The following is a 26,127-nucleotide window of genomic DNA, read 5'->3' on the forward strand; positions in this document are numbered from 1 at the left end:
TCACGTCTCTTCTCACCTGTCCTGCGGGGCGATAAGGTGTCAATCACGGGCTGTAGGCAATCCTTAACCTTAATCGAATTGCTTGGCAGGCACCTTTCGTCCCCTCTTGTGACGGCGGCGGCTGGTTTGAGGTGAATCTTGAGTCGGGTTGTCTGACCCAGACTGGGACGGCTTGGTTTCTGGAACTGCAGCCACTGGAGCTTCACTCGAGATCTCTCGGCCGCGGGACTCATTGTACATAGAGCAAAAACGACATATCGCAAAACCCCAGCCTGCGAGTGCGAGAAACGTGGTTGGAAACGACCGAAAGCAATACCGATCGAGATGGCCCCGACTATCACACAGTGGATCCTGGATACTCGGCACCTGTATCCAGAGGCCACTGAAACGAAGCACCTCGAACAAGCAGTAAGAAACCTCACCCTCCCTCACCGAACCGAACCGCCCGTGAACCACCCACACACACCCATGTCTGTTTCGTCCTTCTCCATGCAAATCAAACCGCCCGAGGCGAGATCTTTACCCCAATAGTCGCCCAGCAAGTCGGCGCAATATCCCATTCGCCTCACTTCAACCCTGGAAGAGCAGAAGCAAACCCTGAAAACACCACGAAACTGACCAAACGACTCAGGCATCCCGGGCTCTCGCCCTCCTCAGCGCCGACGAGCGCAAAGCTGTGCTAAAGTACTACCACGTTCGCGACGCGAAGCTGTCTCTAGGCTCGCACCTTCTGAAACGCTACGCCATCAGTCGTTTCTGCGGCGTCCCCTGGCCTTCGGCAAACACTGTCCGCAATGAGAAGACAAAGCCCGTCTTCCGCACCGCCGACGGCTCCGAACCCCTGAGCTTCAACGTGAGCCACCAAGCCGGTCTTGTTGCGCTCTTCGCCGTCCACGGTTATGACGCGGCCAATGGACCGGTAGACGTGGGCGTTGACATTGTCTGCACCTCGGAGCGTCGCTCCAGAGACCACAGCATGCTCAGGAGCGAGGGGTGGCCGCGCTTCGTGGACGTGCACGCCGATGTGCTCTCGCCTGCTGAGGCGAGCTTCCTCAAGTGGCAGGTTCTCTCGGCGATCCCGCCGGGGTTGAAACCGGGGGCCTCAGCAGAGGACTCGATGGATTTCAAACTGCGATGCTTCTACGCTCTTTGGTGTCTGAGGGAGGCGTACGTCAAGATGACGGGCGAGGCGCTGCTTGCAGAGTGGCTCGGCGACCTCCAGTTCAAGAACTTCAAGCCGCCACTGCCGGCGGAGAAGTTTGAGGACGAAGGAGACGCCGTCACGGAGCACGACATCATCTTCAAGGGAGCCAAGGTCGAAGATGCGAATGTGTGTTTGAGAGCCTTGGGTCCTGATTACATGACAGCCATAGCGGTGCGAACACCTCAGCGCAAAGAAGACGGCTTGGCATTTGAGATTGGACCGTTTACTATGCTTTCTTTAGATGAAGTCTTGGACTTTGGAGAATCTCATTCATAGCTTGGGATGATTGCTCTAGAGGTTGTCCAGCCAAGCCTGGCATTGTCGTCTGAACTGAAGTCACGGCTCTTTGGCTTGGCAAGTGTCGATCACCAAAGTCAAGAACTGTACCATAAAGAACCAAAACCGGTGACAAGCTGTCACCTTTCTCTAATATTCTACCGCAGCTTGGTCTCCGCGCATATCTTACCCGCAAAAATGAAGGACAAATCCAAAACATCATGATATGTGTGCCTGCGCAAGATCAGGCCAGGAACCCTTCAGGTCAAATAGCCCCTTTATCTTCAACCACCCGTCCGGATCCTCATCCTCCCTCAACTCTCCAAACGCATCCACAGGAAACAGCCAAAACCCCAACGCCGGCCTCGGCGCCGCAGCCAGCACCTCCGGACCGTCGAAGCGAGGCACGCACGCCATGAGCCCTGACGGAGTCCCAAAGCATCCCGTCGGCGGGCATCCGCGGCCCCAATCCGGCCCGTCCGCCCACCCGTGAAACCACCACTGCAGCCTCAACCACTCAAAGTCCTCCTCATGAAGACACCGCCTTGCCTCCTCACGGCTGCGCACTTTATCCTCCCTGTGCGCGCCGACCATGACGCGCACGTCGGCCGCCGGGTCGAGATCACGCTCGGGATCGACATCGAGGCTGCGGAGGAGCCGGCGCCAGGCCAGCGGCTTCCCGCGCGGGTCGTGAATCCCGGCCCACACCTTCTCCAGGTCCCGCGAGATGTTGCGCGGGTCCCGGCGGGGCGCGTCGAAGAAGGTGAAGGAGGGAACGACGGGGTAGCCGTAGTTGAAGACGTGGGCGGTTCGGAAGGTCAGCACGTCGAGGCCGCGGCCGGCCGGGGTGACGTTTCGGAACCAGATGCTCTTGAGGCCTTTGACGGTGGCGCGGAACGCGGCGAGGGCGGTGGTGTCGATGTCGGTCGGTTTGAGCGGTGTGGGGTCGGAGTCGGCGTCGTCGAGGACGAGGTGCTGGAGGCCGGTGCCTGAGGGGTCGTGGGCGCGGAGGTCGTGGAGGAAGTCGATGGTGGCTTTCCAGGAGGGGCCGGATGATATTTGGAGGTAGTCGTAGGAGAGGTTAAGAAGGAGGGCCGTCTTTTGGGTTCCGGCGGCGGATTTGAGGTGGCAGGGGAGGCTGACGGGGTAGAATGCTCTGGCGGCCTCTCGAGATTCGCGGGATACAGACATGAGTTCCGGGAGGAGACGGCACCGGGCTTGGACTGTGACGCTGTAGTTGTCTCCCGTTATGGGGCGGCCCAGGGAGTTGACGAGGGAGTATCTTGGAGTCTCATCGACAGTTTTGCTTTCCGCCTCTTCAACCGCGACGTTCAGCAGGCGGTTTCGCTGCAGAGCATGTTGCCATATAAGCAGTCGAAGCTCGGTGGGAAGCTGAGAGAAGAGGTGAAAAGAGGCATCGCCGCATGCCGTCGGATCCGTGTTGAAGAGCTCGAGGTGCGGGCGTCTTGGCAGGTCTTGTACATCTGGCGAGTGAATCAGATCTTCAAGAGACGCCATCATATACACAAGACAATGTTTCCACAAGGCATGTCTTGGAGCTACAACCACGAGAAGCTTCAACAGCTGGGTGAGGGGGATGCCGCCTTGATTTAAGCGAGGGCTGAAATGCAGAGTCACCATTTGGCGTGGCGTTGGGGGGGTGATGTCTCAGTTCGTCGGGCCGCAGCTGTTGGTGTGGTTCGTTCGCCTTACCTGCCGCTGCTGAGCTTCGCACTTACCTGAATAGGCAACAAGAAGCTCGAACCACGAAGGTGTGGTTCGAATTGGTTCGTGTTTTTGGTCAGCAAACCGGATCCTTCGCCAAGACGAATTGGGGGCTGGATTTTAAGCAAGAGGCATGCATTCTCTTCAAGATAGGTTTTGTAATTCAATCTTTCAGAACACACCATAGTCTAAATGCCATGAGGATCAAGAGCACATAACAAATAACGAGCCCGCCTAGTATTTCGGTGTTTACACGGCTATCTCTCCTATCTACGCAATGACGAGCATAATGTTATGATACGACTAGAGACGTTAGTAGGTAGAAGCAACGATAATAAGACCAATAGTGACGACGACGACGACGACAATCATGACAATAATTACAACGACGATTTTTATAATAGAGAATGAGTAAGCTCAAAGAAAAAGTATTCGCTGCGGTACACGAGATAGAGCCAGTCTCTACACAATGCTCTTCATTCTTCGAACTCGGCCCCGCCATTTCACTTCATGCCATCCATCAGACCTTCAACCCGCCGCTTTCCAACCCGTCCCAGAGCTTCTCCGCGCCCTCCTTGTACTTTGGTATGAAGACTCCGTCACCCTGTGGCGGTTCGGCGTGGTAAAACGGCACAACCCGCTTCCTTCCCTTGACAACCTCCAGGATGGTTCCATTCCCGTACTCAGGGTTCTCGCAAAGCTCAAGCATGCCCCGAGCAATCTCCTCGGGCTCCGTGAACAGCTTCGCGTCTTCCTTCTCCTCGGCCATATGCTTCTTGTCGGGGTCCTCCCGCCACATTGGGGTCTGCATGACGTTAGCAACTATCGAACAGAAAAGACAAAACATGTAGAGTCATACCATGACGGCCCCAGGCGCGACAGCGCTGCACCTAATCCCAACCCGATCCCTCATCTCCCCTATACTCCTCACAAAAGCGTGCAAGCCATGCTTGCTCGCAAAATACAACGGCGTCCCGAACCCGAACGCGTGCCCCGCGATACTGCTCACGTGCACCAGACACCCCGGCCGGTGCGTCTGCGTCCAGTGCCCGATGGCGAGCTGGCTCAGCCGGATCGGGTGCGTCAGGTTGACATCGATGACCGCGTACGTGCCCGGCTCCGCCGCAGCGGCGTCGCGCGACTTAGTGTCCGGGTTCGATGCCGTCTTGGGCGCGTGCCAGAAGGAGCTCCACGCCGGCTCGAAGATGCCCGCCCCGGGCACGACGATGTCGACGCATGGGAAGGTGGCGAGCGCCGTGTCCCATAGGCGGGAGAGCTGCGGCCAGGAGGCGACGTTGGTCTGCTGGAAGTGGGCTGCCGGACGGCTGCTGTCTGATGAGGACTGGGGGGAGTACTGGGAGACGAGGGAGGATGCCTCGGGGCGGAGGGCGAGGTCGCCTATGAGGACGGAGCAGCCGCGCTCGAGAAGGAGTTTGGCGAAGGCCAGGTTGATACCTTGGTTATGCGTGAGCTTTTTTTCCCTTTTCTTTTCTGGTCTTGTGACGACTGAGTTGATGACTTACCTGATCCTGCGCCAGTGATGACTGCATATTTCCCGGCTACAGATAACGACATCTTAATTACAGATAAACCGAGTGCGATGAGGAGTTCAACAAGCCCAGGTGAGACGAGACAGCTCCTCGACGCCCACCGGGCATCTCGGCCCTGAAATACGCCATGGCGCAATATGTCTCACAAGGTAAGGCTGCGAAGGCGGATTGTAGGTTGATCGCGGTAGCCGCCGCTGCGGGTATCTTCACCCGATGCATCACGGACATTGATCCGAAAAAGGGTACCCTTCGACCTCGGGGCGGGGGGTAAATGGGTCCGGACGTGGTTGACAGCGGGACGGAACCCCGCAGATGGATAGATCTCGCAGGACAGGGACCGGGGTTTCTTCATGCAGCGAGGTGACATTTGTGATGAACTTCTGCAATTGAATGGAGTGGTTTTGTATTGCCGGCTCTTTGTGCATTCTAGCTGTATCTTTGCAGTTATTTCACGCAGATTTCGTACCCTTCTCCTCGTCGGACACTCGTCTAGCTGACTCGCGCGAGGCGATGACGGCCTCCCGCCTGCGGTCGTTCTCGTTGTCCTCCGGCTTTCCTTCTCTTGTCGCCCACCCGTCGACGTATCTCAATGTCTCCCGATTCCATACTTTGTTCATCAGGAACAGCCTGACAGGGACCAAGATGATGATGATGATGGGGAACCCTGGGGCTGCGACGGTCAATGTGACTCCAAAAACGATGCCGGTGAGGATGATCTGCGAGATGGTATACATGTGAATGCCCAGCCAGGACGCGCCCTGGGGCAAAGCAGGAAGTTCCGATATGGGCGTGAGGAGGTGCCAGATTCTGTTGAGGATCGGGTTGACGGATAGCGACTGGTAGCCCATGAACATAAACAGTCCTGCGAGGACAGAGGTAGGCGTGAAGCCCAGGACGTGTTGAAAGGGCGGTGAGACGAAGAGTAAGATGCCAGCCGCTTGGATGAAGGGCGAATATCTCTGTTCGTAGACCCGTATCAAGGGTTTCAATGGGGGGTCTTCGCCGGGCTCAGAGTTCGGGGCGGGAGGATCTTCGACGACGGTGTGCATGAGAGATTCAGAGTGTAGCGGTGCTTGAGGAAGGAGTCCGTTCGCTGGCGGGATCCCGAGAATACCGCACATAATCGTCGTCGTGCCCAGAAGCATGATATCCCACGCGTAGCCCCCAGGCTTCTGGATGCCGTACCTCTTCGCCGTGCAGATGATGCTGCTGATCTCGTGGTCAAAGTAGAACAGCACCGTGATGATGATGCCCGGGATGATGGCGATGAAGATCCAGCCGATGGGGAGCTTCCAGAACTCGACAAAGAAGACGTCCCGGCTCGGCGACGACGGCCTGAACGTCTTGGAGACCTCCAGCCTGTTGTGGTCGAGGTGCGCCAGGTCGCCGACGTAGGGCATGCCGATGAAGAAGACGATGGAGATGGCGGCGGCGTACTCCGCGAGGCCCATGCGGACGTACCTGTGGAACAGCGGCTTCCACGACGGCGCCGTCGAGAGGAAGATGGCGAGGAGACAGGTGCCCACTGCGCCGATGATGGCATAGAGAAAGGCCGCGAGCGAGACCGCGGCTTTGGTGCGCTCGAGCTCGCGGACGGCCTTATGGAAGTAAATTACGCTGTTTAGGAGGGAGAAGATGTCGGCGCTAAAGTCGGTGACGTACTGCATGGTGTAGTCGTGGGCGTTGAAGATGGCGAGGAGGTAGTGCATCCAGCCGGAGTGGATGAGGGACCAGGCCATGAAGGGCAGAAAGGGGATCTGGGAATGTCAGTCGCAGCCATACACTTGGAATAAGAATGACGGGTCAAAATGACCGCGTCGAGGAATGGACGCTACCTTGAAAGAGTTCTCGCATAGCGAGTAGATATTCTCTGCCAGAACCGAAAATGGACCAGTGACACCGAGGATAGTCAACGGCTGGGCCGAGAATCTGAGGACGTATTAGTATCACAACAGTCACAAGCTTTCCCGCCAACTTACAGAGCAAAGATGATCCCACAGAGCCCTGTGCTAAACACAACCTCGATCGTCCCCCACGACTCTCCAGTCAGAACGTACAAGTCGCTGGCAAAGGTGATGCCGGGCAAAATGTTAGTAAAGAAGACGTAGATCGCACTGGCCAGCACGAGTTGGTTGAACACAGTCCAGTCTGATATGTATCGCAGTCTGAAGTTGAGAGAGTCCTCCTTCAGCAGTCTGAACGGTCTGAGCTTCCCGCTCTTGGCAAAGTATCCTCGCCATCTGCTCGGGGAACGCTCCTCTTGGCGAACGGAGGCGACTTCGGGTGACAGCTCTCGGTTCGCGGGAGAAATCGTTCTCTCTGAAGGAGCCTGTGTTTGCAACTCCGGAACTGGCGTGATGGCGTCGTCGTCGTTGGTCTGCCGTGCTGTGGCTGACGCCCGACGATCACCTTCGGGACCCATCGTGGAGGAGTTGGGTGTGCTGAAGATGGTGGTGTTCACCGCAACTCCAGGCTGTCACCTCCAGAAATGAACAGCAGCAGGCGTTCAACAGATGACAGCAAAAGCAAGTGACGACATGTCAAGTCGAGTCATTAGGCAAAGAGGAAAGATAGAAGGTATTTTTGAAGAACTCAACATGCGTCTATCTTTAGCCCCAAACGCCCCGCGGCAAGTCACGAACCAAGAAACACCGCTTTTTCACTCATCGGTTGCGCGGCATACTTTTCCATAGTCTCGAAACATCCAGGGCGTCCAAGGCAGGCCCTTGATCAGTGCCCAACAAGCGACAAAACTCAAAAAAACGGCTTCAATTCAAGCGCTCTGCAACAAATCGAACGCCGCCCGTCCCCCACGTGGATTCTCAACCCTCATTGGCCAAGCCTTGGCACAGGTGGAGACTGGCTCCTCCGAAGCTCTCGGATCCGGCACAGCGTCCCTGACGTCACCGTCGCAGGGTGCAGGGGCCCAGCCTCAGTGCCCCTCCAACCTTTACACCCCCGCCGGCCAATCAATTGTGGCGCATTCGATGAGGCTGCGCGACCGGTGCGCTGTCAGGCTGAAAAGAAATTTGCGACCAAATTTCCCACCCTGCGCTTCAAGGGGAAGAGAAAAGCGAACAGCTCCATCAACGCCCAACTCACTCCCGAACCAAAAAAAAAGGGACCGCTCATGAATTTGAGTCGCAGAAGGACAATGACTACTCACCCGCGCTAGATCCACTCAATCACAGGCCATCGCGCCCAACCCCGGCGCACCGACAAACCTCTCCCAAGATGCTCCCGACCCTCGCTCGCCGGAGCACCACCACCGTCGCCGCCGCCGCCGCGACCGGCGCCTTCTCGCCCCGCACCCGCTTCGACGTCTCCGACTCCATCCCCCGCTCCTACTACCTCGGCCACCACCACGCCGCCCTCCGCGACATCTCCTCCCGCCTCAGCGAGGTCGGCCTAGTCCTCGAGTGCCGCGACTACCGCGTCCCCATCACCTCCTGGAACCCGATCCTCGACCGCGCCATCGCCGGCCGCGCGCGCATCGTCGTCTACACCCACCGCGACCTCGGCACCGACAGCCCCCGCGAGATCGAGCAGGCGCTGCGCCGCTTCCACCGCGGCCAGACCGCGGCCGGCGGCACCCCGCAGCGCGCCGTCTTCTGGCGCAAGGACGACGGCACGAGCACAAAGACCCTGCTGAGCGAGATCCGCCATGTCGCGCAGGGCATCGACAGCCTGACGGGCGTGCGCGCGCTCGTCGTCGGCATGCCCAACGTCGGCAAGAGCACCCTGCTGAACAAGCTGCGCAAGCACGGCATGCAGAAGAAGCCGTCCGTCGCAAGGGTCGGCGCGCAGCCCGGCGTGACGCGCAAGCTGTCCTCCCCCGTGCGCATCCTCGACTCCGAGAAGGACGGCGGCGCGGGGCTCGGCGAGGGCGTGTTCGTCCTCGACACGCCCGGAGTCTTCATGCCGTACGTGTCCGAGGCCGAGAGCATGGTCAAGCTTGCGCTGGTCGGATCCGTGAAGGACGACCGCATCCCGATGGTGATTCTTGCGGATTACCTCCTTTACCGGATGAACCTCGCCGACCCCAGTGTGTACGCGAAATACAGCGATCCAACGAACGAAGTCAACGACTTTCTACAAGGGGTAGCGAGCAAGACGGGCAAGTTGAAGAGCGGCGGAGAGGCGAATGCGGAGAGTGCGGCAGATTGGATAGTCAAGCAATGGAGAGTTGGCCAACTGGGCAAGGTCGTTTTGGACGATGTCAACGACGAGGCTTTCAGGGAGAAGGAGTTAGAAAAGGCCGGACAAGGCCCCGTGAGCATGAGCCAGGCGCGCAAGCGGGAGAAAGAGGCCAAGAAGGACAGAGCACTCAACAAAACCAAAGCCGTGTAAGATTCAAGGAGAGTAAATTTTGAAGAGGAGGACGACGACGACCTATAGAGATACCCCGCACTCTGTATATCATACATGGAAAAATGAAACGAGGATAAATGAGGGTAATGTGTACATTAGAAGATGCGCCAAGTTCATGTCGAAACGTCGCTAGATATAGGCCTGACACAGCGCGAAGCCGTCACTCATACCCATCGAACATTCGCATCTGTCTGAGTATCCGACATTCATCCCCAGGCCCACCAGTCACAACCAAACTCAATAACCCGTAACTAGTACGTACACTCAATTCTGTAGCAAAAATGGCCATTTTGAAAACCCTATGCTCCGATCACTCTCGCCATCCCAGGGACCTTAACGCCAGAAGTAATAAACCCAAACAACGAAAAAATCAAAACAAAAAAAACATGTTTGCCGTCGGATGCCACCGTCGGATAATCTCTGGTATCATACGCCGAAACCAACCGCAGCCACTGTGTCGCTTTCGAGCAATGGGTCGCATATATAGAGAACAGGGAAACAAACGCCAGAAACCCAGAGGCTACTCGTCAAGGCGCATACTGCTTTTGCCAACGAAGTAGGTCCCGGGTTAGAACGTCCATCATTTCCACACAGTTTAAAGCCTTAAACTCCTTAGACTCGGAATCGTTTCCGCTGGACGACCCGTTCGCGACAGCGGAGTCCTTTGCTTCTGTGCTTGCAGCGCCGTTGACGCTGATTTTTGGTGCTTCTGGCGCGGTTGTCGCGCGCGGGCTGTGTTGCTGAGAGCTGTTTTGGCTGCTTCGTGACCCTGGTAGCGCTTCTCCCGCCAGCTCCACTTGCGTCTTGGAGATGAAGTCGAGAAAAGCTGTCACTCTTCGCTTCATCTCGTTCATAGACACCTTGCTCTGGGTGCTGTGGGCCTTGTGCTTAGCTCCATGATGCTTAGACTGGTCCGCGCCAGCGTGTTTGCTGACTCCAGCGCCAGTATGGTCGTCGTGATTCCGCGCAATGTCTCTGGACATCGAACGCGCAGGCGTATCTTCATGTCCGTCTCGATCCTTCGTATACTGGTTTCGGCCCTTGCCACGTTTCTGGTTGTTGCGACTCGACTTCTTGTGCGTGCTGCCAGTGGGTGCCGAGTTCGCCGGCGGGGTATCGGGGGTCGGCGCAGACGACGGAGGCGCTTCAACCGGGGCAGGAGGCTCCGTTGTTGGCTTCACAATAGGTTTTGCGGACGCCAGAGGGACTTCTTCCGACGGATCTGAATCTGTGGCCACATGAGCTTCAGGCTCCTTGACGACACCCGCAGTGGTAGTGGTAGTAGTACCCTCCGCCCTTCTGCGATCCGCACGACCCTTTCTGCTTTTGGCGGCTTCAGCACGTTGACGGTCGCGCTCTTCACGCTCCGATCTCTCTCGCTGATTGCGGGCGCCGCGAGCCTTCTTCTGTCCGTTACGAGTGATTGATTCCTCCTCTGACTCGTCTTCAATTGCTTGTGTTTTTTCGGGGGGCGGCGACATTGAAGGAGAGCTTGTTCGTTGCCTCTTCAGACTTGCGAGATTTCTAAAACCGTTAGGAGACGCCAAACAACGACCCAATTGAGCACTTACTCCTCACTGCCGCTGCGGCCACGCTTCGGTCGGCGCGTTTCCGGCTGGTCAGGAACAGCCTCTTCTTTGCTGGCCTCGATGGCTCTTCGTAACTGTTCATCCTCGTCGTATGCAGCGTCCCGACTGTTCATGGTCGATCTTCGCTTTTGAGCTTGTGTTGCTGACGAGGCTCGGCCATTTTTGCTCGTCTCCTTGGGTGAGCGGGTGCCGTCTTTGACAAGGGAGGCAGCTCGGGACGTCGCGCGCGATGGACGGTTGAGTGGAAGGTAATTTGAGTAGCGTTGTCTGTACGGTACGACATTAGTATGCTACAAGACGGGTGAAATGGGTGGGCTGCCAGAGGATCTCTCAAGGCCAGGGACGCGGTCCTCGCAGGACTGTCAATCACACCAGCAGAGAGAGCACTGTTCAGTGTGGGAAGGTCATCTGGAAAACTAACCCATTGCTTGCAGTGTGAATCTTGTGTAGGTCATTCCGACACTTCTCGCAGAAGTACTCGTCGGGAGAGCTCTCTTCGGTGAAAATACCGACGCAGGCACCATGTTGCCAGACCTTGCACACATCGCACTGGACGAACAAACCAGAGACCTCGTCTGACAGCTCGATGCTGGCGAAGAAGTCTGCCTCCGGGTTGTGCTTTCCGTGCTTGGAGTCCTCCTCGAAGGGCGGAGGACCCGGGTATTCATCGAAGCCGCAGACGCAGCGCACCGACTCGTCGTCCTCCTGGACGTCGTCGCTTCCGGTAGCCATGTCGTAGGGATCAATACGAGACTTGTCTCGGGCGTCCTCTTGGGCGCGGGTCCGACGTCGTGAGGGAAGTGCGTCCTCGAGGTCCTCGGGGGGCTCTGAGGAGAGCGAGGCGCTTGGTGTGGATTTTGCGGAAGAGGTCTTGTTGAGAGATCTTGTATTCCTCTCGCCGCGGCTAGAGAGACTCGACGTAGTCGACGACTGTTGTGATTGAGAGACTGTATTGCCTCGGGCTCGTGAAGATCGTCGAGGCGAGGGGGGTGCCATTGAGGCAGCGCGGCGGGAAGGCGGAGGGGAGGAGAAACGAACGGGGGAGGGATTCGGAGGAGGGAGGGAGGGAGGTTGGCAGGAGGTTGACAGATGAGAGGCGGTTGTCGCAATGTCCAAGGCAAGGCACGCAGGAGAGAATTGAGGTGTCGAGGTAAGGAGGAGAGAGAGGAGCGAGTGGGTTGTTGTGGTGGTTCGGGTGGGAGGGCAGTCGATCGAGCGAGAGTGGAAGAAATGGTTTGGTTCGCGACTCGCAGGTAGGTCAGGCTACTGAGAAGGGAGGACTCGGGTACTCCAGCAAGACTTTTTCGGGGATTGAACAGTTCGCATGTCTAACAGTTGAGGACAATGTAAAATCATGTCGTGACGGGTCGGGAAAAGAGAGGCCGGAGTGCGGAGTGGGAAGACGAGAGAAAAGAGTGCGCCCTGGAAGACTGGTTCTGGTTCTGGCTCTCTGGGCGAAGGAAATGGGTAGGCGACTGGCAGCACGCTTCGGGGTTGCAAAGTGCGGTACGGTGGGTGCGCCGCCTCTTTCGCTCTGGCCTGCAGGAGCTGCTGCCCTCCGAGCAACAGGGAAAAGGCAGCTTTGCGGGGCTGGGCCTCTGGTTGGTGCAGTTGTGCTGCATAAGTAGAGCATAACGGATGGATAACGTGGGTAAAGTCTGTCAGTTATGCATCTGTCGGAAAAACTCAGGGAGCTCGATTGCCTAAAGTGCAGACCAGGACGTAGGGCGAGGTACTTGAGACTTCCAACGGCACTGTGCATTTCCCACAAATCAAGCAGTATCCAGGGCAGAGTGTCGGATTAAATTGCGGTATTCAGAACATGACTGGTCGGTAGTTGACCTCCAGTCTCCATCCGCTGTCACCACGGCAGGGATTTTCTTCCGAAGGACCCTCCAAAAAAACAATGAGAAAGACGACACGGACAGCACAATCCAAGATTCGATTTCCGCCTGTCCATCCAGTTATGTAGCCCCCCGCCTCCCAGAAGCTCCCGTCACTGCTACATCACAGTCCGTTATTCTTCCCACTTCGACAGTGCTCGTCTAATCTTGACATCAATTGCTTTTATGCACAACGTCCCTCGTCTGTAGCGAGCTCTACCTTAGCGAGTCCAGCTGCTGCGAGTATTAGTATGCAGCACAACATGCCTACCTATTACCTACCTGATGCACAGCACACAGTGCGTCAATGCAGCGTCCCCCCTCATCCCGCACCACAGACAGCGCCCCAAGACCAGGATTCATCCTCGACCTTCCACGTCTATTCACCACCGCAACCACCACCCGACCACCACATCATTCATTCCCGTCCGCTGTGACTGCGCTTGCCCCAGCCCCCGGCGCCCCGTCCGCAGCGGAGCCCTGGCCTGCTTATCTAATGCGTTTCGAGCAATGGCCCTGGTTAACCTACCTACGTCTCCTAATCACACACTAGACATTATCAAAAGTTGTCATCAGCAATCAAAGCTGGGGTTTATACAACATTGGCTCTTTCGCAATCCTCCGAGTGCTTGCTGTTGCTTTGCTGCCGCCCTTGCAACGCCATCACCCTGTCTGTTCGACTGCGTTCTCTGCCTTCTCGAGCTCTTGCCTGCTCCAAAGGCGCCTTCGGAGCAACCCCAGCCGATTTCTGGTGGACCGAGTTGGTATGCCCGCTCCCCTCTCGAGTCTGCGAGCTCCGCCCGCACTTTGTGCCCAAACTTGAGGCTCTTTTTTGCGCCGCACTCCTTTGACTTGACCGAGAGAAGCGAGACTTGTCGAAACTGCTTCTGCTGCGTTTGCTGGACATTGTTTGCTTGGCGGGGCATGGGACCTGATCACTGTTGCGGACATTTGCTGATGGTTGGGCAAACTCAGGAATCAAGGGTTACGAGCTCGTCCTTCCGCCTATAATTCGAATCCTCCACCCCGATCCTCACCTCACCCAACCCGACCGCCGTCTGTAATCGTTCTGGCGACACTGCCCCAACTTCTTCGCGAACCCAAACCTTCGTCCCTTTCGTGAATACTCTTGTGTGCGGCGTTTTTCTTGGATGGCTCGTAGCATGAGGTGTTATGGGTACGCCTTGCTCCCCTCGAACCTCCGCCATACCCTTGCCACTTCCCATCCCCACCAGCGCCCATGCCCTGCGCCAGGGCTCAGTCTCCGTCAGGCATCATAAGCGTTGACGTCTGTTCTGGTGCTTTGGGAGCTGGCTGTGATGCGTCGACGAGGCCTTGGTCTAGAGCTTGCTGCTCTAGGCTTCATCACCCGACAAGAGCATATGCTAATCTCACGCTCGATCATTACCACAGGTCATAATCGAACAATGTCTCCCGAAAGCGTCTCCTCCCTCTTTCCCCAGAGGCCGATTCGTCCCCTCCCGAAGCGCCGACTACGCGAACGCCTGTCGCCTGATGTCGCCGACTCCATCGAGTACCCTCCGGCGAACCAGAACTCTAGTCCTCTCTTTTACTACCCCAGTATTCCACGAGATGAAGTTCCGTCTAGGTCAGGGGGCTTGAACGGTATGGGCAGGAGTAGTCTAGGCTACGAGATTAGCCCAAAGGTTCATGCGGGGAACGGGGAGAGCGATGAGGAAGACATGGCGTTGAACAGCAGCAAGATTGTTCGTCGTTCACAGCCAGACATCCTCAATCGCGCTTCGGCCCTGCCTCCGAAACTCGAGCAGTCAAAACATTCAAATCCCCAGCCCCCACCGTCTACGGCATCGTCTGCCGACGGATACGAGTCGTTCGAAAACACAAACAACAAGAAGAAAAGAAAGATACCAACGGCGGGGGATTCTGCGCTCTCCGGCACGCACTCGCTAGCTGACATTGGCTCCATGAGCATTTCGGCAGCAACATCCCCCTCCAACGAGCACAGCGAGCTAGGAGGGTCAGCATCGCCATCATACTATGGGGCCGGAAACTTCGTCACAAACAACCAAGGTATATCTGGGCCGGGGAGGGGCAGATTTGGTCGATCAAGAAATGGTAGAAGTCCGCTGGGAACTCTGTCCGACGCACCGAATAGTTGGGTGGGAAGAGGGCCGAAGTACCGGCCGCCTCAATGGGCAACTTCAAGTAAGTCTTAGCTCCTGTTCACCATGCTGTTTTGCTGTGTGTCTTCTGCTGCTGCTGCGAAGAGCTGGCGGTCTGTCAAAGGAGATGCATGCAAGCTCTGGCAGGGTCTTGCACATCATGCGGGACAGTTCTTTGAGAGGCATGGAGTTTGAATATCACGGCTACCTCCAGCTTGAGATCTCTGTCTCGCTCAAATGCAAGCACCCAGCACGACAAACGGAAGGCACACACCTACCACCCTCCATCTCTGCCCTTTTCAGAAATTTCTCTTCCGCATCCCACACACTCGCAAACAAATTGCTGACAATCGTTCCCCAAGGCGAAAATCCTGGTATCATTTCGAGCGCCATCGCAAACGCCGAGAAGCTCCCATCCACACCCGGTCAAGAGAACGTCAGTCTTTTACAGCAGCATTCATCTAGCGTCAAATCCAGCCCGACTGCCACGCAGTTCACCTTCACCTGCGACTCTCCAGTTCCCAAGCCACAGTGGCCAGGAACTGATCCATTAGGTTCACACGGCTCGCTTCCAGGTTACGGCAATAAATTCAGGCAAGCTTCAATGGCGACCCAGACGCTAGATGCCGCGAGCTCGATCGCTGCACCTCCTGCGCCGGCACCAGCCGGCAAGGGAGGCGCGCAGCCTGGCAAGAAGAAGAAGAGCCGTCGCCGCCAAGAGAAGGAGCTTAGGTTGGCAGCCAAGCACCGCCGTCAAGAAGCTGAATACCGGTACATCAACAACCCGCCCAAGCCGGAGGATATGTGGATTTGCGAATTCTGCGAGTACGAGCGCATCTTTGGCGAGCCGCCTTACGCCCTAATCAAGCAATATGAGATCAAGGACCAGAAAGCTCGCAGAAAAGAGGCGGAGCGGAAGCGGCTGCTGGAGAAGGCCAAGGCCAAGAGCCGAAAGGCCAAGAAAGCAAAATCCCTCGGTAAGACGGCATCGCCTCAGAGCCAGCAGCAGGCCGGCTCAGCTGATGCGCCGGCGGGACACACAACCAATCCTGGCTTCACCACCGACGAATACATTGAGGATATTGAGGGAGATAATTTCGATGACTCATACTCTCAAGACGATCCACCGATGCTACTAAGCGATGATCCGGATGACCCATGTCGCGATCCCGATTGCAACGACTGTCATGGAGCGTTTGAGGATTTGGACGATCCCGGCGACGAACATGAACCCGGAGACGAACCTGGTGATGAACTCGGCAACGATTCATATTCACCATCATAAGCTTATCCATAGTGTGGATTCTGGATACCTGAGAAGCTCAGCCCTGGAGCTGGCTCTCTCCTCTGCTTCTTACATTTTGCATTAACTACGGCGGCATTTCTTGCGCACCGGCTCGGCAGAACACTGGCAACTCTATTTCGGTCGTTGACTTGGATATCGGTCCAGCCCTTACCTCGAGAATAAAGCAAGCGACATGGTTAACATACCAAACAAACTGTCGACAGCAACAAGACTCTCTTTTCGAAATCCAAAACAACAAAAAAAGCCAGACGTCGTTGCGCACTCTGACAACTGCAGAAGTGGCGCAAGTACACATTAGAGATGCCAGACGAGGTCCAAGACACTCTTTCTGGGGCGTTGGGAGTATGCAGAGAGATGATCTTGGGAACTCGTTTGGGCCTGGGTATGAGATGTACAGATTATTCTGTGAAGGAATCTAGATGGGTAACGCTCAGTAGGAGGTTACGAGAGAGTTTCATAAGATGATTGTTAGGGTGCTATGAAGACCAACACAGCATTAGCTAGCAGAATCCACCACACTCTGATAACCCGATCAAAACAGTGAAACTTGTTCTTCTCTGTTCACCTTCGTCGTCGTCTGCATTGCTGATTCTCACGCTGTCCATCGCCATCCGCAAGTAGATAATAGAGCAGGCGCCAGCGAAGGGAGCTCCGAGAAGAGGCATGACGTAATTGACTGGGGCACTGACTTGTGGCTGGTCTGGGCTCTTTCGACCTTATTCATAAGCGGGACGGGAGACTGACCCCTCGGCCTCTTCCGCCTCGGCAGGACCGTAATCCCGTCCTCATCGCCAATTCATCGTCCAATCCCACACGACAAAGCTGCTTCGTGGCTTGCATATCTTGTTGTTATTCAACGATCGAACAGAGTTTAGCATCGATTCTAGTAACGGCGGGCGTCCCGGAGGCTCCATGACCTTGCGTTTGAGATCAGAGATGGAACCGCGATTAAAAAGACGGTTTCTTTCAGAAATGATCGTGTTGAAATGACTTGTCCGACCGGAGGGGCACAGCGGAGGACCGGAGGCTGCGCTACCGTAGTCTCCGACCAGCTACTGCGTCTGCGCCAGGAATGGAGGTCTTTCGGAGGACGTGGAAGCCAGCGCAGGTAGGTAGCTGGCAGGTCATTCCCATTCCCGTCTTCCTCGCCGCCGATCAGTGCGGTTGGCGGAGCATGCATAGACCTTGGAGTCGAGTGTTTGCCAGTGTTCGCCAGTGACGTTTCTTCGGGCTGTCTTTCCGGAGGGACCCATCCGGAGCTGCGGTGACAAGTTGAGTTGGATGGTGGTGTGTTTGTCGTGTGATGGGCCCTGATACAGACCTCTGCCACGCATTTCCATTAGAGTCCAGACGCAGGCAGGGAGCTCCTCAAGCTTTCTCCCACCTCGATCTCCGCCAGTGCCGGTCCGCGTATGCCGTCTGCTGCGGCCGCGGGAAGTGTTGCGCGTTGCTACCTACTACCTGCTCGAAGTCTCTCGCTCAACTGGATGGGATGGATGGATGGCCAGGCCAGGGGTGGGGGAAAGGCACGAAAGCTTCGCTGTCAGTCAGGCCTGAAACAACCCTGTCCTGTCCACCGCAGCCCCAAGTTTCTGTGAGACGTCGATCAACTACTCCACACGAGTTCGGCACTCAGAACTCTGTCTGTGATGGGCGGCGGTATCTTGCAGGAGGCCCTCTGGGCGGGTTGGGTGAGGGCCGATTTGATTCAGAATGAGCTGGATCATCACCCGCAGCTCGTGGCTACCTAAGGTTACTTTGACCTGAATGCCACAACCGCTATAGGGATCACGGACGCAGACACGACAGAGAACACAGGTGCAGACGACCGCAGCTCTACAGATGCGGTCTCTTCATTGTTGTGTATGGTTTGTGCTTCCCGCGATCTGCTGCTGTCGTGGCCCCCTAAAGGCTCCCGCCCAGAGACGGCTCATTGAGATGCGGCATTGCAGACCAAGGCCATCCTGTCTCTAGCTTAGGCCGGAAGTCTGTCTTCAAAGCAGCCAATCTTTGCGAAACACAGGGTGCCAGGTCAGAGAAGCTGTCACAATTGCGCAGCAGTAGCAACATGGACAGCGAGCAGGCAATGCATGGCCCGTGGGATTGGCACCCTCGATTCAGTGGAGCCAGGCCAGACCCGGCGTGGTGTCGTCCCAAAACAGAAAGGCGGCTCAGGCGAGACAAGGGTGCCTCCAGAAAGGAAGCGCGGTAAGGTGCATTGGGCAGGCCGTGGGTGCAGATGCCAGGCGTCCGCCGCCGCTAGTGCTCTGGATGTTGCTGCCGCTGCTGCACCTTGCACAGCTGGGCTGGGCCGCTGCAATCACTGGAAAAGACTGGGGATGAAAATGGAATGAAAGCAGCCCCGTAGGTACAAATTACTGTAGGAAAAAAAACTGCTTAGTGTGCGCACTGGCCAGCGCCCCCATCGTGGCTGAACCCGACTCACCTCTTCCGTCATCATCCCATCCACTTCATGGATCCCATTCACCTCCCATCCCATCCTTTTCCTCTCCTGCAGAAGAGCCTATCCACCATCTCTTTCCACCCCCAGCTACCTTTTCCCCGACATCACCAGGTCTAATCTACCGCGGCCTCCGTTTTCCCGCACTTACTCGACCCTTCCCCCGCTCCGAGTTCTTTCTTCTTTTGTTCTTCTTTTAATCATTTTCTTCCCACATATCTGACTCCATCAACCCTTATTCCATGCGACCTGTTACCGAACCATCACAGGCCTTGCGCCGTTGATCGACAACCAGAGACACGCAAACATGTTTGGCGGTTCTAGGAGGCACCGGCAAGCCAATCAGGTAAGTCACCACACTGCCAAATCTTGCTTCTATTTGATGTCTTGACCGCGATCCTTCACGATGCGGCTGTGGGGATCACGACCGCGCCGCATACCCCTGGATCCTCGCTCGGCGATGTCGCATCTGATTTCAACTAACCCGGGCCCGTAGCCATTGACTGCCGCAACAGCAAATCCCAGTGCGGCCACCGCAGCCGCATCAGCGTTCGCGCGTCGCGCATCCTCGTCATCCCTCTCATCCGCCGCCGCCGCCGCCGCCCTCCGCGCAAGACCCACGACACCCGTCAACGTCGCCGAAGTTCAGACGAAGCGGACTCAAAAGCGCAGCACATCCGTGTCGTCGCACGGCAGCCAGGACACCCGACGAAGCCTGCATAGGTCCCCTAGCCAGGGCTCTATGAGCGAGAGGACTTTCCGCTCGCCGTCACCACACCGAACCCCGGCGCCCGCGGAGGATGCGCCGCCGGTCCCGACCATTCCGGACGACATGCGGTCAAACGGCGGGAAGTCGACCCACACCAGGTCGACGAGCCTACAGATGCAGCCGTTTCGTGTTGCGAGTCAGAAGCAAAAGGAGGGTGGCTCGTGGTTTGGAGCCGCAACGGAGGGGAATTTGGCCAACGTCAGGACATCAGACGCTCCGATGCGCGTTGCTTCACCAGAGTCCCGACCGGGAGCTGTAAGCCCAACTTCTTCTGTCAACTTTTCCTATCCGAGGGGGCTGCATGCCGCATCACCCCCACCATCGCCGGCCGTCGAGAGCATTAGAATGACAAGTAGCCAGCGACTTGCCTCGCCCCGCCGAACAGAGTCAGTGGCCTCCCGATCATCCGTCTCAGAACAACCACTCGTATACGATCCCAACTCGCGGAGGATGGTGCCCAACGTGAATCTGTTGGCCAAGGAGCAAAGTGTTCGTGACGCGTCGGAGAAATCGCCTAAGAAGAAGAAACCTCAACAGCAAGGATTGGCTAGGAGTGGTTCCCACCTCGCCAAAGGTACAATGAGTAGAACTCACGGTGTTGCAGTGGAAAGCGAGGAGCCTGCCACGAGGCAGAGCGAACGACCTCAAGCTCGAGCTCAGGCGACCACTCCTGAGCCAAAGGCGTCACAAAACCAGCTCCCGGCTAGTGAGACAGTGCAGCCAAACCCAGCGCCATCACTTGTAGACGAGAAAGCACCAATGGACGGATCTCATTCTCCGCCAAATGGGTCAGCACCTAAGACTCGCAGCCAACAACAAGCGACTGCCAGCCCTGAGACCACTCAAGCGGCCCCAGAAGTAGAACTCGAACAGCCGGCGCGAATGAGTGACGGCGCCCCCAATCTTCCGCGTTCTGAGCCGCGGCAAGGTGTCCCTATCTTAGCAAGAAAGCCATCAACGGTCCAGGAAGAATCAGATGAGGACCTGCTGAACTCAGAAGACGAAGATGACCAACCTGCAGCGCAACAAGACGTTGCTAATGTCCTTGACGCAGTGCCCGTCCGATCCTCCGGCCCTCCCAAGCACCCATCTCTGTCTTCTGAGAGCACGGTTGTCGAGTCTCAAGTCTCCTCGTCCCAGAGGCAGCCGAGTCCACCAGAGCTTAGGCAGCACGGGAGCGTCAGAAATGCCCGGGCTCACTCCAGCAGTCCAGCAAGATCAGCGCGCTTTGCATTGGGAGCAGATCAACTACTCATCAGGCATGAGCCTCCCGCAAGATCAGTCTCACCTCGGAAATCCGCCTTGAAGCACTCAGCTAGTCCTTCCCGGGGAGCTTCGCCGACGGACGAGAGCTCCGAAGCTTCAGGTCCTAGCCGGTATGGCAGTGAGGTCACGGCCATTGAGGGTCAAGTAGCACGCAAGAAGAGCGTACGTGTCAGCTTTGACGACGAAAACACCAAGGTCGTAGGACAGTCTGCTGCCAAACCGGAGTCTGACTCGCCCGTCCCTCCTAGTCCCCAGACGAAGAGACACTGGTACAGCCACTTGGGTCGAAATCGAAAGAAGGATGCGATTTCCTTGGATGATGACGAAGTCATGAAACCCCGTCCATCGTTGCCGTCATTTGGCAGTGTGCGCGACAAGAAGCTCAGAGAGCCCGAGGAACGGCCACTCGTTCGGCCCATTGAACCACCGTCTTCCCCATCTGCTCACGATACATCTGCAACTTACGACTCGGACAACGAGGGACCCTCGGCTCCTCTCGGCGCGGCTACTGATCACAATGTCGGCGCGATCTTGAATCAGGAACAGACGGCCAGAAACGCGGCGAACATCTCGAGGTTCCGGGAGCCGTTACCACCCGTGGTGACATCCATGGAAGGCAACGGCTACTACTCGCCCAGCTCCTCCAGTTCTGAGGACGAGGAGGAGCATGAGATCGTGAAAGAACCAGAACCAACACTACCTCCTGAGCAAGTCAAGGAAGAGATAGTTGCTGCTCACCCTGAAATAACTCACGACGAACCCGTTTCACTTACAGCGCTTGTTGACCAAAAGCAGCCAGAGGGCAAGCACGAGGTAGAACATGTTCCCGCCATCTCTGTTATTCAACCCACCCCTACTCCCAAGGAGGCAGCCCCTAACGGCTCGGTGAATGCCTCTGGCTCCGGGTACTTTGATGTTCCCGGAGGTTTCCCGGAAGATGAGAGCGACGATAACGCAGTCACCACCCAAGCTCGACCAGAGTCATCGGATCCCAAAAAAACCGTTGATGAGCCGGCACCAGCGCCAAGGACAGAGCGATCCATTGCGTTCGCTCCATCTGCGCAAAAGACCACGTATGAACCATTGGTGGAGGAGACCGAGTCGTCAGAGGGCGACAGCATTTACAGCGATGCATACGAGGACCTATCAGAAGTCGAAGGGGACGGGTTCATGTCTTTGGATGCCGTCATCACAACTCCAATTCCCAACAATGTTTCGCAGAAGCTTTACGAAAAGGTTCTGGTTACACCGCCTAAGGGTTCGTCCAAGGACTCGCAGGCCAGTGATTCCCCCCCTGGACCAGAACCCACCCGAGCCGCTGGCCAACCCGAGGACGAATGGGAAAAGGCTAAGCAATACTGGCGGGGCCTGACCAGCGACAAGCGGAAACAACTCGAAAAGGAGGCGTCTGAAGAGGCGGGAGTTGATGGCGATCTGGAGGAAGTAATTCAGCCCAAGAAGGTGAGGAGGAAAAAGTCGGTTCGTCGTAGCGATGGAGCTGCAGAAGAGCAGGCGGCGACAAATCCTGAAAGAGTGTATCAGATTCAGCCTGGTACCAAGGCCGCTGATGAGGACGAACCACCATCACCCATGCGCAAGACACTACGCGGTCGACAGCCACAAGAGACGAATGGAAATGGAAATGGCAAGCTCCAGAAAACAATGAGAGGAGCGCAACCTCAGCAAGCATCAGCAGGCGGCATGGGCATGCGAAAGACTCTGCGGTCTGATGCTCCAACGCCCTCTCAATCTGTCGATCAGCAACAGCTCGGTAGAGGAGGCATGCGGAAGTCTATGAGACAGAATGGCTCCTCCGCGGGCCCAGGTCCTCAGCCGCGTGTCGCTGCTGCACCTGCCAGCCGGCCTCTTTCGACTCAAGGCCCACCAAGACGCGAGTCTGATGAGAAACGCTCCAAGCATGCCTCGATTGACGGGTCGATGACCAGCACCGAGATGGCAAAGGCCATGCAAGCCAACTTGCGGCGACGTGCGTCAGACTCGAGTGAGAGCAGTTTCCGACGTTCACGGCCTCAGCGTAATGGCCTTGGATTTAGAAAGTCCATGCGTTCGAATGATGTGCCGGAGTCAGGGGCCACGGGGAGGAACTCACGCTTCAGCCTTCGGTCCGCCTCACCACCTGGCTCGCCCCGCTCGCCACCGGTTACGATGGGCAACAGAATGACGATGCGTACAATGCGTCGGGATTCCAGTGAGAGCAGCACAAAACGCCTGAGCCTTCTCTCGTTTGGGGGCAAGAAGTCTGCCAAGGAGACTACAAAGCCCGGCAAGAGCCGATTTGGAGACTCAAGCGATGAGGATGACGCTGGGCCGTCTGCTTTCCGCAGTCGCTTTGCCGACTCCAGTGATGAAGATGAGAGACTGCCTTCCAAGTCTGCCTCGCAGACTATGCCCAAAACGATGCGAACTTCGAGCTCCGCCGCGGCTGCTGCCATGAACATGCCTTCCCCACGCTACGATGAGAAGGGCGAAGAATCGCCAGACCTTCCGGACAGCAGTGACGAGGAGGTCGCCCCGCCTCCGGCCCCGGTGCAGCCGCAGAAGCCGGTCTCTCAGAGAAAGATCTCAGGCGCTAGTGGCCGCCTCATCAAGTCTCAGTCAGATGGTCACGGGCTGCAGCGGTCTGGCTCTGGTCGCGGAGCGCTTATGGAGTCTTCGACAACGCCTGCCGTGGGCACGCAAGTGATGGCTCGACCCACGCAGCATCGTAGAGGTAGCCTCCTTTCTGTGCTCCGCCGCAAGAAGGACACCGATACGGGCAAGATCTCACGTCCTTCTCACGGCGAGAGCGGGGCAAGGATGGACACCAAGCTTGAGCGCAGCCCCGACGAGATCTCCGCTCTTCGTAGCGGCACCATATCACCCAGACTGCAGAAGCAAATGGAGAACTGGCCACTCGTCGAGGAGACGATCGACGATGAGAAGAGGCCAATAACCTCGGATGGCACTAAGCCGATGGACGCCTCGCGACCCGTGTTTGCGCCGCGTCGTAGCACGAACCAGGTGCTTATGGCGGGCCGCCCCGGTGAGCTGGACACAACACAGCTCGAGGGTACCCGCAAGAAGAAGAAGTTTGGCACGCTCCGTCGCATGTTCAAACTAGATGACTAGGCGTCTTTTTCATGCCACGCCTAATAACCACCACCATCGCCCAGCCTAGGGCAATTGCTTTCTCCTTTCACACGCTACAATCACAACAGACCTCATCTGGCACCGGTCTGATAATCTACATAATCTGAGCTCCAAACGACGCTCCTTTCTTCATCTGTCACCTCACAACAATAACACAGCAGGCGTTTCAGGGGCTTTGATAGAACACATATCTTTGCAGGCAACACCATGGCCCTCGCGGAAGGCATACCCGAGCACAAAAGACCTTCGTTCATTTCTTATGTTTTTCAACGGGGTGCCCCCAGCGGCACACAGGCACTAGGCGGAGGATGGGCACTACCTGGGAGGGGGAAAGGGTGGGAAAATGAGGGCAGCGGCAAGACAATGACGCCGATTGCAGGGAATTGAGATATGTACAGTACATGCTTTATTTTGAATGATACCACCGAGGAAATATCAGAAGCGGGAAACACGCCGCGTTGAATACTTTATCAACCCTGTCTCAACTTTTGCCAATGCTCTCGCAAACGTGACTTTGATCTAGAGACGGCCGTTGTGTCGGTTGTAAGTGCAAGCATTGTCTTGAGGGTGTAAATCGGTAAAGGTTGAGGAGTCCAGCGCGAATATGAAGCTGCTGATGCTTACTGAACTTGGGAAACAGGGCACACTAGCTACGATATGACTTGAGCTTGTGCTTCCCAGGCGGGTAGGGACGTTATAGACAATAATAGGGAAAATACGGACGAGGGCAAAAACCTAGGATAATATCGAGTAGAACGGTTGGCCAAAAACACGAAAGTCCCCGCTAGTTGTGGTCCGAGATATTCTCTCCTAATAGATAGCAAAGAAATATAGAGAGAGAGAGGGCATGCACCTGAGTGACGAAATGCGACTTCGCCGTGACGTTGATCAAGAGTCTCGGACGAGCAAATGCCCCCTCGAGCTCGAGCTCTGCTTCTCATCAGATTTGAAATGCTCCAGGCAAGTTATTGGGGCTTGGGGACAACGACGTCTAACAGTGGTAATTGGTACCGCATGCTAGGTTCTTTTCTGTGTCTGCTGCGTGACCCTGGAGCTTTGTACACTTGATGAAGGTCTGGAGCTTCTATCCTTTGTTCGCATTTATCTCAGGGGTGTTGGATTGGCGGAAGAGATAGGGGTGGCCAGCAATGAAGCTCCTTCAACATTGAAAAGATGCAGCTGTGGCTAGGAAAGATCGCGAAAGTGACTTGGATATCTCCAACCACCACTCACGTCGTCACAGTGGCTATTGGCCACGGACGTTGGTCCATAGCATCGCTCAGACACGGGCTATTGCTCAAGTGTACTCACCTTGACCCAGACAAAAGGAGCTGACTCCAAGTCTCCTTTACTTTTGCAACAGGCGCATCTTGTTACGGAGAGTGGCGTCTTCATCACATTTACTTCTTGCAGAGTTCCCCGTCGCCTAAATCCCAAGGGACCAATGCTCAATACTGCTGCCAGTACCTGAAGAGAGATCAGATCGAGAGAATGATGCCTCGTTGGGTTGGGGCCCAACCCCTGGAATCCGTGAACACCGGCTGCTCCGGTTTCCAATGTCTTCATATGACTTATACGTGAGCTCTCAGCCCAACAGGCGTAACTTGCCTCGGGCGCAAGTTAGTCTTCGTTGAGATAAATTGCCAGTAGTCTCGGCTACGTATATGTAACCTCGGTCACCATGATGTCCGCTCGATGTATCTCAGGTCCTCAGCTGAAAGGGGTCGAGTGCTACCCGCCCGAGTGTAAGTCCCGCCCCTGCGATGGACGGCAGCGCAGACAACCCCATGTCAAAACTTGCGTCACTTTCCTTCTGGACGTTCCAGTTGCAAGCAAAACGTGGCCATGTAACAATCGCATTGTCATCGAAACAAGCTCGGCCACACGACTGAAGAGACATCAGGCCAGATGGAGCACCTCCTTAGTGTCCGAGCGGGCCAAGAAAAGTCATGATTTCAGCCGGTGTAGTTGCCGCAGAGTCGGTGAACCGGAGGAAGGTTTGCCATTGGCGCATCGATTGTCCCGCCACCCATGCACACACACATAATATCGTGGGGAAAGAGGGCTGACTGCACCTTGGGTCTGGCGTCACCGTTGAGAATGGTCTGTCCCCGGGAAAAGACGGAGGGCCGAAGGATGCGCGTGTGAAGGACGAACGGATTCAATACGGCTTCGTTAGTGTCCCGGTAGCGTCGTGACGCTATTTGACTATGGCGCGGAGGAAGCCTGGCTGTTTTGTTTACATGCTGCCTCTATCTGGGGATGTAAGTGTTGTTCGGCTAAGTCCAACTTGGCAACTTGGCGAATATGGGATGAGCTTGTCGGTCGACGAAATGAGGGAGGAGAAAAAGCCAGCTCTGGTTCTCCGTTGCTCGCCTTATTCCGCTGTGAGACGCGGCAATGATGGCACTTGGCCAAAAGTAGCAGCAACGG

The 26,127-nt window shown here is 56.3% G+C and overlaps 9 protein-coding genes across 9 annotated transcripts; 5 read left to right on the forward strand and 4 right to left on the reverse strand.

The window, feature by feature from the left end:
• Positions 1–324: 324 nt before the first annotated feature.
• npgA (4'-phosphopantetheinyl transferase NpgA) lies at positions 325–1,480 on the forward strand (the record flags this gene model as incomplete). The annotated part of the gene is made up of 2 exons (XM_032025719.1): positions 325–408; positions 632–1,480. 2 exons carry the CDS (start codon positions 325–327, stop codon positions 1,478–1,480), a joined length of 933 nt encoding a protein of 310 aa, XP_031877724.1.
• Positions 1,481–1,699: 219 nt separating this feature from the next.
• CGGC5_v011071 (uncharacterized protein) lies at positions 1,700–2,998 on the reverse strand (the record flags this gene model as incomplete). Its single annotated transcript, XM_032025721.1, has 1 exon — positions 1,700–2,998. The coding sequence occupies one exon, from the start codon at positions 2,996–2,998 to the stop codon at positions 1,700–1,702; it is 1,299 nt and encodes a 432-aa protein (XP_031877700.1).
• A 727-nt stretch (positions 2,999–3,725) lies between these two features.
• On the reverse strand, positions 3,726–4,780 carry CGGC5_v011072 (15-hydroxyprostaglandin dehydrogenase; the record flags this gene model as incomplete). The annotated part of the gene is made up of 3 exons (XM_032025722.1): positions 3,726–4,010; positions 4,065–4,660; positions 4,729–4,780. 3 exons carry the CDS (start codon positions 4,778–4,780, stop codon positions 3,726–3,728), a joined length of 933 nt encoding a protein of 310 aa, XP_031877699.1.
• Positions 4,781–5,204: 424 nt separating this feature from the next.
• On the reverse strand, positions 5,205–7,177 carry CGGC5_v011073 (putative transporter; the record flags this gene model as incomplete). Its single annotated transcript, XM_032025723.1, has 3 exons — positions 5,205–6,512; positions 6,591–6,684; positions 6,735–7,177. 3 exons carry the CDS (start codon positions 7,175–7,177, stop codon positions 5,205–5,207), a joined length of 1,845 nt encoding a protein of 614 aa, XP_031877698.1.
• Positions 7,178–7,989: 812 nt separating this feature from the next.
• Positions 7,990–9,105, forward strand: mtg1 (Mitochondrial GTPase 1; the record flags this gene model as incomplete). The annotated part of the gene is made up of 1 exon (XM_032025724.1): positions 7,990–9,105. The coding sequence occupies one exon, from the start codon at positions 7,990–7,992 to the stop codon at positions 9,103–9,105; it is 1,116 nt and encodes a 371-aa protein (XP_031877697.1).
• A 548-nt stretch (positions 9,106–9,653) lies between these two features.
• Positions 9,654–11,711, reverse strand: CTI6 (Histone deacetylase complex subunit CTI6; the record flags this gene model as incomplete). The annotated part of the gene is made up of 4 exons (XM_032025725.1): positions 9,654–10,354; positions 10,415–10,650; positions 10,698–10,982; positions 11,137–11,711. 4 exons carry the CDS (start codon positions 11,709–11,711, stop codon positions 9,654–9,656), a joined length of 1,797 nt encoding a protein of 598 aa, XP_031877702.1.
• A 1,150-nt stretch (positions 11,712–12,861) lies between these two features.
• On the forward strand, positions 12,862–13,662 carry CGGC5_v011076 (uncharacterized protein; the record flags this gene model as incomplete). The annotated part of the gene is made up of 3 exons (XM_032025726.1): positions 12,862–12,897; positions 13,152–13,362; positions 13,574–13,662. 3 exons carry the CDS (start codon positions 12,862–12,864, stop codon positions 13,660–13,662), a joined length of 336 nt encoding a protein of 111 aa, XP_031877701.1.
• Positions 13,663–13,771: 109 nt separating this feature from the next.
• On the forward strand, positions 13,772–16,027 carry CGGC5_v011077 (uncharacterized protein; the record flags this gene model as incomplete). Its single annotated transcript, XM_032025727.1, has 3 exons — positions 13,772–13,775; positions 14,012–14,785; positions 15,105–16,027. 3 exons carry the CDS (start codon positions 13,772–13,774, stop codon positions 16,025–16,027), a joined length of 1,701 nt encoding a protein of 566 aa, XP_031877708.1.
• A 2,789-nt stretch (positions 16,028–18,816) lies between these two features.
• CGGC5_v011078 (uncharacterized protein) lies at positions 18,817–23,673 on the forward strand (the record flags this gene model as incomplete). Its single annotated transcript, XM_066152474.1, has 3 exons — positions 18,817–18,855; positions 19,006–19,533; positions 19,639–23,673. 3 exons carry the CDS (start codon positions 18,817–18,819, stop codon positions 23,671–23,673), a joined length of 4,602 nt encoding a protein of 1,533 aa, XP_066008286.1.
• Positions 23,674–26,127: the final 2,454 nt, after the last annotated feature.

The sequence above is a fragment of the Colletotrichum fructicola genome (assembly GCF_000319635.2).
Source record: "Colletotrichum fructicola Nara gc5 chromosome Unknown KSG_Nara_v1_contig06, whole genome shotgun sequence".
Lineage (NCBI taxonomy): Eukaryota > Fungi > Ascomycota > Sordariomycetes > Glomerellales > Glomerellaceae > Colletotrichum > Colletotrichum fructicola.